Genomic DNA, 9,811 nt, shown 5'->3' with positions numbered 1-9,811 from the left:
AAATTTGAGCTAATGAACGTCAAGTAAAAGAGAACAGAGGGAGTAACTTTTTTTAGATGTAATAGTTTTATTTCAGCAGCATGCAGAAAGTACCTGAAATCTGGCTGCTATACAGCATAGGAAGTCTGCCGTGCGAACATGGTAGGTTCATGAGGCCAATGTGTCAGTGTCAGGCAGTTTCTTTTTCCGTTCTTTGAACTGGATTTTTTTTCTTTTGAGAACTTCAGGCATGCAGGTTACAACCAGTCAACCACGACCGGGAGAAACCAGAAACGTCGGCAGCACATGCTTCGCGGTTCACACTGAGTAGAGTAACCACTGCCGTCCTGATCCGCTAACCATCATGATAATCTAACCACCATGCTCACCAAACACTGGAAATTACAACAGCTACCCCGATGGATCATCCACTGGTACCTGTCCACCAATCATGCGTCGTACAACAGCAACTTGAGTTGGTGAATTGCAGAATATGCTCCCTTTAGTCGCCAGCAAGACAAGATAGCATCAACAACTCGCATTTTGCTAGGACATCAAACTGCAGTTTGCAAGAGGCATCTCAACTTGCACATCAAAGCGCATCAAAACTACATTTTGCAGTAGCATTTCAACTTGCAAGATGCCAACATTCGCAATGACATTTCAATTTGCAGTTGCAGAGTTGTAGCTAGAATTGCTGCCAGAATGAACAAGATTTCTCAGATTTAGACAGAAGCTAGTTCCAATCAACAGGAAACATGGTGAAATGCATACCACCACTGACATTGCCTGACCATGTTTGTACTTGACACAAGGGACCAATTGTGAATGAATTGTCTACTTGGAACATCCATCTCAAGAACCAAATCTTTGTTTGGTCTGGACTCTGAGCATCCACCTAACAATCTATCAGTAATAATCTACAACAGCAAGAACACACCACCAATCTAGTAAATATGGTAAACTCCAAGAACTACAAATCTTGAGAACCAAAGGGATTAATCTAATTTACAAATCGGCCAACCTTATCTTACAATTTCACTGACTAAATCGAACCCAAAGAAACTAATAATTTGATCATGAGAGTAGAGTGCTACCAACCAACCAGAACCAGGCTGATGAGGTTGTCAGATCTTGGCCGGCCGCCGAGCAGTGGTGTCAGCATCTGAAGCCGAGCACGCGGCCGTCGGCCGGCGAGACGCCGATGCGGCAGACCTTGGCGGCCTCGACGTGGTGTGTGAAGACCTTGAGCACGGTGACCTTGCCCTTCACCACTAGCAGCGAGTCGACCTCCATCACCGGCGGCTGCTGCTGCTGCTCCACCACCAGCGCGGCCGTGACGTGCGGGGACGGCCCGGACGCGGGGACGGAGATGGTGGCCGGCTGCGCGGCGGAGGCGGGGCCCGCGACGGCGAAAGCGGGGACGGTGAAGCTGGTGGCCATATACTGCGTGCGTCCTCCATCGATCTGGCCGGCGGGGATGTACATGGAGCCGACCTCGCCGCCGCCGTAGGCGACGTGGAGGGAGCTGTCGTAGTGCGCGAGCGGGGAGCGGTTGGGGTTGCGCACGGAGGCCAGCTGCTGGAAGGTGAAGGCGACGGTGCCGTTGGCCACGGCGAAGGACGGGAGCTGCACGGCGGTCACGGCGATGGCCGGCGCGCGCGGGCGGTAGAGAATGAACAGCGCCGCCGCGCCGCCGCCGGCGGCCAGGAGGAGGAAGAGGAGGGCCACGATGCAGGACGCCGCGGGCGAGGAGGAGGGGCGGTGGCCGGAGCGCGCGGCCGCGTAGTAGTGCGGCGGCAGCTCCGGCGCCGATCTGGCCATGGCGGCCGGAATCTTGCGGGGGTTCTTGGTGGGTTGGGTAGCCGAGGAGGGGAGCAGGGGGTGTGTCCCGTCGGAGGCTGGTCACTTTACTAGCTAGACGCACGCACACGCACACGCACACGGGCACACGAACGGGCTCGAAAGCAACGGGAGCGGAGAGCGTCAGTGGTCGGTGAGTTTACACGGAGGAAGACCAGTCCAGCAGCCAGCGTCAGCTTTTACCACCGCCGGATCCGGTCAATCCATTCCGGCCACCCCTCTGGCTGAAGCATCCCGACTGCAAGAGACAACGATGCACCAACCACCTTCCCATGTACTTACTACGTTGAAATTTTGTATCCTGAAATATTCAGTTTGTCGATAGTGTCGTTCACGGAGCGCTTCTTGCCGCGCTCGTGTCGACACCGCGGCCGCTCCCCCACCCCTCCCTGGCCCCCTCCACCTCGCTGCCGCCGGAGCGCCCCGCGCGGAAGCCCATGCGGGCGCGAGGACGACGGTGGCAGGGCCTCCTCCATCGGATTTCCTCCCCCCACGGGACCTCATCTCCCTATCCATGGCAGAAACCATGGCCGGCGCATCCTCCGACGAGTGCTGCCGGCTCTACAGGCCGCCGGTGTCTAGATCCACTACATGTGACATCGTCTGTTAAGGTCCCTATATTGCCGGCAGTGTACCCATGCCTGTTTTGTGGCTTCTCCCTCCTCCTCTTCGTGGATAAGGTCGGTATTGGATGTTGGCTACTATCATGATTTGGGAGTATTCTCCTTCGGCACCTCTGTTTCGTCAACATTCTACTGGGTGGTGGTGCCAGCAAATCAATTACCGGCTGGTGTTTCCATCCCCTCCGCTATTCCCTTCCAAAGATTCCTCCCCTTGGACGGCGTTGGACGGTGGAACGTGGAGCTCGAATGTGCTGTCGGTGTCGCCATCAGCTTCAAGGAAGATTGCTGTTTTCGGTGCACTTTGGTTTGTGCATCCTTCACCACCCTTAGTCCCCACTCCGTTGTGAGAGCAGCAGCGGGGCAGCGTAGCCACGATGGATGGTGCAGGGTGCAACAGCAATTGTGTTACCGGCAAGTATGTTGCTCGGTGGTGGTGCTAATCGGCGATTGGTGGATGTTTTTCGTCTACACCGTGCTTTGTCTTTGAATTGTTTGTAGACTGCTATTTTCTCTTTCGCTTGACCGGTCAGCGGTTGATTGTTTGTAAGGTGCTTCGCACCAAATCCTTTGCCGGCTAGTCCGGCTTCCCCCTTGCTGTACTCTCAGATGCACCACGCTGACGTTGTAAGAACCACATGTACTTTTGCTCTTTTAATTGAGTTCAGTGGGCAATCTCCGCCCCCGTTGACGGAAAAAAAGATTCAGTTTAACCCATTATACAAAATTTCAATTTAGTTAGCCTCCCAGCTATTCAAATTTTACCAAATCTACGAGCTCAACGATGCTCACTCTCTCTCCCTCCCCATGTCCGTTTTTTTGAATGAAAAAGTTCAGGTGGGCTCCTTGCCCCCATTGTTTCCTAAATTTTTTTTTGGCCAAATCACCCTCTAATAAAAACACTAAGCTTTTAGGGTCTGTTTGGCAACAAGGTGTTAAAGTTTAACACCCGTCACATCGGATGTTTGGATGTTAATTAGGAGTATTAAACATAGACTAATTACAAAACTAATTGCACAGATGGAGTATAATTCGCGAGACGAATCTATTAAGCCTAATTAGTCCATGATTTGACAATGTGGTGCTACAATAACCATTTGCTAATAATGAATTAATTAGACTTAATAGATTCGTCTCACGAATTAGCACAGGGTTCTGCAATTAGTTTTATAATTAGCTCATGTTCCGAACATCCGATGTAACACTGTTAAAGTTTAACACCTCGTATCCAAACACCCCCTTAGTACATCAGCTTCTAATGAATGTCTGTCCAGGGGCAGTAGTCCGTCGTGCTTTAGCTAGAACTCTGAATCTGAACTGTTAAGAAGAAGCAATGTCCTTATCTAACAGTTCTTAGAAGTAAAATGCTGACACTATTGTACAATGAACTTGCCCCATTTGAAGTGACAAGATAGAAGCATGGATGGTTTAGGTCAAATCTTGTTGTTCTAAAGGTTTCGTCGAAACTTTCTAGTACCAAAAGTTCAGCTCAGCACGAGCATTCTCATTGATTCCGCACTTGGGCTTGGGCTGGCCTGGGGTAGGCAAGAGATTTCTGTGCGAGAAATGCGGGGGAAGACTGGAAGAGGACCCGCCTCACCTTGCGCAGTGACAGCCGGTCCCACCTTGTCAGCTCAAGCGCATGCTCTGGTCGGTGTGGGTCTCCTCGCGCTCCGCCCCTCCCCGCGCGGGTACGGCGGTGGCCAGTGGGCGCCCGGATCTGAAGAGGTGAAGAGCAGCGACTCTGGAACGGCGGCGGTGCAGTGCAACGCGGGCGCGCGTGCCATTGCTGAAGAGAAGACCTCGGGGAGTGAGCGCCGCCCGCGACCGTATCAAGCGCCCCAGCAGGCAGCAGATACCATAACAGGCTGACGGACGCCGGCAGCAATTTCGTCGGCCACCACATGCCGCTGCCGCCGCAGCACAGCAGGAGGCGGCGGCCACCAATTTTTTTTTCTCGAAACATTGGCAGGAGCACTGCCTTTCATTTAAGTAGAAGAAGTTTAAAGAAGTAGCTTACAACGGGGCCACCAATTTTCCTCGTCTTCTTCTATGGTAAGAACATTTTTACAGAACAATAGACCCAATATACTGACTCATCAGCATAGTGTGTCCTGTTTCTAGCATTTGTCAGCAGAGGTTTTAGGACCAACACCTGTTATAGAAATTCATCGAACTGAAATATCTGTCGGAAGAAAAAAAACTGAAATTTCTGATAGAATTCGGGACTTCATACATTGTCCACTGTGCTGGTCTGGTAACATATTAGCCATCACCAACCCCAGAGGAGAATTGCCGGCTTCAAACAAGTTTGAGGAACAACAAAAGCAACCTTTTCGCAATTGTGAGAGTACACGGCAGCTATTCAGATAAGGAGGAACGCCTACATCCATGGCGGCAGTAGTTTTGCTACCGATAGCATGATGATTATTACATCCAAGTTCTAGTACATGTTATACCTTGAACTGACAAACCAAAAACACTCTGTACAGATAAAAGCAAAAAAAAGAAGTGATAGTCTAAGAATTATACATTATCAGCCTGATGAGCTGATAGCAGGAGTGGAAGTGTAAATTCCAGAGTTGGTCTATTCCTTCTATCTCCCACCAAGCAGGAAATATTAATCGATGCTGTACATGGCCTATAGTCCGTTCAGCCATTCAATCATCAGCTGACAGGAGGGTCTGCACTATATATTCCATAGTTGGTCTTCTGCTTCTGTCTTCCTCCAAGCAGGACACTGCCAATTTGATTAGTGTTCTTGCTTGCACAGGGTTGAATGGCGGATTCAGTTTTGCATCCACAAACCCATCAATCCACGACTGTTCCTTCCCTTCCAGTTTATCAGAAAGCATCCTGACAAGCTTCCTAAGCATATCATGCACCTCACCTGAACCTTCAACCAACTCTGAAATTCTGGTGCCTGATAAAAGCTCAAGGAGCACAACTCCATAGCTGTATACATCAACTTTTACTGTGATGGGGAGACCCGATACCCATTCAGGAGCAATGTAACCTAATGTTCCTCTTATATGGGAAACATTCTGGTTGGACCCACCTCTGTTTAGTAACTTTGCCAACCCAAAGTCAGTGATCTTAGGCTCAAAATTTTCATCTAACAGTATGTTCTCAGGTTTCACATCGCAATGGATGACCCATTCTAAGCACTCATGGTGAAGATATGCTAACCCTTTTGCAACACCTAACGCGATATCAAACCTTCCCTTCCAGTCCAACAAGATATTGTTTTTGTCATTGAACAAAATGTTAGCCAGTGACCCGTTCTCAACATATTCAGAAACCAACAACCTATGTGATCCTTCTGAACAAAAGCCCCATATCCTCACAAGATTCATGTGATTGATCCTCCCAATTATGCTTAGCTCAGCTTGAAACTCTTCCTTGCCTTGCCTTACATTTTCCAGCTTCTTCACAGCCACTTGCCTATCATCTTCAAGGACACCTTTGTACACAGTCCCTGAGCCTCCCTTTCCTAGCTCAACTTTAAACTTTCTAGTTGCCTTGACAAGTTCTCTGTAACTATACCTTCGAAAATTACTAGTCATTACTTTGTAACCTTCCTCAGCTGCCCATAATTCTGATGGCCTAAGCTCTCTTCTCAAAACAAAGAACCATGCAAATGAAATAAAGGAAACTTCAACAACAAAAAATGCAGCTATGAACCCATAGAAGTAAAACCACTTTGATTCTCCTCCACCAGTCTTGTGCACATCTGGAAATGGTTTTCTGATGCTTTTGTTCATCTGATCACAGTCAAGCTGACGTGGCACAGAATCAAACACATTGGAATGGGGAATAACGACACCTAAAACACTCACCTTTATTGGAACCTTGAGATATATAGTCCTTACATCCTTTGTCGGGTAAGTTCTTCCACTGAAAAGATAAGCTTTTGGATAGCATGATCCTGTACCCTCCTGATATTGAAAGCCTTTACAGGTGCAGTCACTGATACAAATATTCCTACAAGTCTGAAAAGAAACTGACAGACGATGTTGCTGATCTGACCCCCAAAAATCTGTATTGGGAAGTTTCACAAACTTCATAGATTTTTTGTCATAATGATCACATGTTATGTTAACGATAGCCATACAACCTTCAGTCCAGTTACCTGGGTTTCTCATCACATAACCTGGTGGGCATGAACATGTAGGTTTAGGTGAGTAATGGCAGATTCCACTAGGACCACATAAACCATGAATATTGCAAGGTTGGGACATTGCTACCATTGAAACTGACCATGACCCATCTGAGTCATTCAAGCTATACAGACGGAGATTTCCATCAGGGTCAAGAGTTAGTCTTCTATTAATGTTTGACCCTGCATCCAAGGCCACAAGTGGTTGGCCATCAGCAAAATCGCTTGATGCAAGGATCCCACTATTACCAAGGGTTCCCAACCTCGTACTGTTATACTGGTTTCGGCCATCCTGGTAGAGATTTTGATCAGGGTCTGGCCAGTATACATCCGAAACTTCAGGCACATCATATATAAGTGATAGTACTGAAAGGTCACTGAAACGGAAGATATAGTTACCAGGACTATGCGATTGAGTTGTAGGGACTAACTTTGTGGTAGCAGTGATGTGTTGTGTTGGCAGGAAAGTGTCTGTTGGTGAATCAAAACTTTGCCAGACGGTGTTACCTCTTGAATCCTCGATGATGAGATTCCCAGTGTTCAAAAGATGAGCATGACGAACATTTGTGAAGTTGCCATCAGCTTGCCACATGACTGTGCCATCATAATCCATAAGGACCATGTTTCCATCCTTCCGCAAGGTTACAGCAGACCTCCTGGCATGTACAGGACGGTCAGGGTTTGCGCTCCAGACAATGGTCTTGTTGGCTGCCTTGGAGTACCATATTGAGAACGTGAAGGCATTGGTATAGACTTCGTAGAAGCCAGAGGAGAAAGTTCCATCTGATGATTGTAAGATGTTGGTTTGGTAGGATTCAACTCTGAGGGACGAACCCAGTGAGAGAATGTCACGGGACGCAGCTCTTGGAATTAGAGCAAAGAAAGAGAGGATGGAAGCAGTAGCAAGGACAGTTGCAAGAGAAAAAGCCATTGTTGCAGAGTATGCTTTTGGACAATGAATGCACAACTACTTATATCCTGTGTTATGCCTAATTTTTGTCTCAATCCTGAAAGCAAAACATCATTCCTGGTCAAATTCAGAGTGCTATGGGGACATGGGGTTCAAATTGTTTCAGTTTTCTTTCTGCACATTAATGGTGAAGTATACAGCAGTCTCTAGCAGCCAGTTCTAGTCAACCTTTGCTGCTATCAGAGCTCAAGAAAAGTCCATATGGACAGTGACGCTGCTTTAATAGTTCAATCAAGATAATGTACCGGGCTTAAAGGTGGGTCCCCCTATAACTTTACAGTTAGGATATGATACTTCACGGTGGCTGCTCTGCACTTGAACATTCAGATGAATTGACCATGGTTTGCGTCGTGGACTTGGGTAGTGAGAAACTGAGGATAAGGTCAGAATGATGGCTTTCAGGCAGCGATGCCAACATTTTGGTGTGTAGCTAACCAGAGAGAACAAATTGCAGAGTGCAGTTATGGAGACAGTTGAATAATATGCTGTGGATTTTGAAGGAGTGACTAAGTCCTGATACTATGATAAATACATCATTGGGTTTTTCTGTGTCTTGTACGCAATAGGTAAGTATAGAAGGCAAAAAGACATACTTGATGTTGACACGGGTATTCTTTGGTGTTTCAGCAAAGGACCAGTTGGTGAAAACGTGCTCTTGCCAAGTGGCTGCCTGGATTGCCAGCATCTATGGAAGCAGCATATCAGTGATCCATTAAATTTATGCAAAATTTATTTTGTTCTGGTAGAACTGCATTAGCTTATACTATATGGAACTGGAAGTGCTGTCAGCTGGAAATAGCAGTTGATAGAAGACCAATACTAGAGCTTTGTCTGTACTTCTTATTGACCAATTGAGTCAGACGATATTGAGATGACCAATTTTTTTTTATCATTGGCAGCATGCCAGTATGTCCGGCACCACATTATGATCCCATGATGGTATCTGCTAATCTGAATATCATTATGCATCAGCATTGACACAGTGAGTTTCTGCTAACCTGATGGGGAGATCATCAGTGGTTTCTTGCTGCCGGAGCCGGCGCGGCGTAGGGTCTGGAACTGACCGTCGAAGGCCAAGCGTGTGTGGTCGTGTGGAAAAACACGTGTCGGGTATGCCACTGCTGGAGCTTGCTATGCATGCCGCCATGCCCAGCCGGTGCGAGCTCCGTCCCGCGGCGAATGGCGTTGGCGTGCGGCCGGCCGGTCAGATACCGCTGCGGCCTGCGGGAGCAAATTAAATGGGTGCGAATCTTTTAAGAGGGGGATTGGTGGGTCAGATGGGTGGAGCTATGCACCTCCGGCGGCGGCGGAGGTCGGCGGCGTACGGGAGGGAGGACCCGATCTGAACCCAGCCACCCAGGGGCCATATGAGAATGTCAGGTGGCATTTTGCCAATAATTGGATCGCGATCGATAGTTGCGATCCAATACAGGGGGTATTTCGCAAAGTTCCCGATCGCGATCCGGCCCTCCGCCGCGACTCGCCGGAGCGCCGCCTCTGGCTTTGATGCCGCGCGCGGCTCGCCGGGGCTGCGCGTACGGCGGAGCCGCCCTCCGGCCGCGCGTCCAACGCTTCCAAATGCCTGCGTGAAATCGCCACCGGCTCGCCCCGCCGGCCGCCGGCAGCACGAGCTACCGCCCACACTCGCCGCCGCCGGCACGCTTCGCCCGTCCTCTCCGTCGACACCGCTTGGATGTCAGCATGGAGAGAGCTGTAAGCGTGGGAACTTGGGCCAATCAGGCCACCGGCGTCAGCTCTGCCCGCCTCGCCTGCTAGCACCGACGGCCTCTCACAGCCCGCGGTGCCCTCTGAAACAACCAGAGCTCAACGGCGGAGTCGAGTCGCTCTCCAAGTCTCCATACCTTCCATCAGATCTTTTGTTGAATAATTTAATTCAAGTCATGAAAAGCCAAGTTCCTGAACTCCATCAATTCAAGGAATTCAACAAGTAATTTGGCATTAGCAATATCAGTTGCCAAACTGTAAATATGTGATTATGTGAACGGCATGCTTTCATAACCGGCGCCTAAGGCCTGGTTTAGTTCCCTGCTTATTTTTAAGCACCCGTCACATCGAATGTTTAGATACTAATTAGAAGTATTAAACGTAGACTATTTACAAAATTCATTACATAAGTGGAGGCTAAACGGCGAGACGAATCTATTAAGCCTAATTAGTTCATGATTTGACAATGTGTTGCTAGTAAATATTTGTTTGCTA

The 9,811-nt window shown here is 48.6% G+C and overlaps 2 protein-coding genes across 3 annotated transcripts; both read right to left on the bottom strand.

The window, feature by feature from the left end:
• Nucleotides 1–673: 673 nt before the first annotated feature.
• LOC101763350 lies at nt 674–1,994 on the bottom strand. The gene has a single exon (XM_004960613.3). The coding sequence runs from the start codon at nt 1,801–1,803 to the stop codon at nt 1,138–1,140; it is 666 nt and encodes a 221-aa protein (XP_004960670.1). The 5' UTR covers nt 1,804–1,994; the 3' UTR covers nt 674–1,137.
• A 2,662-nt stretch (nt 1,995–4,656) lies between these two features.
• On the bottom strand, nt 4,657–9,055 carry LOC101762943 (putative receptor protein kinase ZmPK1). 2 transcript variants are annotated; one of them, XM_012844411.2, is made up of 2 exons: nt 8,590–9,055; nt 4,657–8,276 (listed from the first exon to the last, which is right to left on the bottom strand). In XM_012844411.2, exon 2 carries the CDS (start codon nt 7,550–7,552, stop codon nt 5,123–5,125), a length of 2,430 nt encoding a protein of 809 aa, XP_012699865.1. In that variant the 5' UTR covers nt 7,553–8,276; nt 8,590–9,055; the 3' UTR covers nt 4,657–5,122. The 2 variants fall into 2 exon arrangements, with proteins under 2 accessions (XP_012699865.1, XP_022680585.1); XM_022824850.1 differs by having other exon boundaries at nt 4,657–8,812; nt 8,887–9,055.
• Between the last annotated feature and the right edge of the window lie 756 nt (nt 9,056–9,811).

The sequence above is a fragment of the Setaria italica genome, chromosome III (genome assembly GCF_000263155.2).
Source record: "Setaria italica strain Yugu1 chromosome III, Setaria_italica_v2.0, whole genome shotgun sequence".
Classification (NCBI taxonomy): Eukaryota; Viridiplantae; Streptophyta; class Magnoliopsida; order Poales; family Poaceae; genus Setaria; species Setaria italica.
Note: the sequence above shows the minus strand (reverse complement) of the source record. Positions and strands in the feature narration are given on the sequence as shown.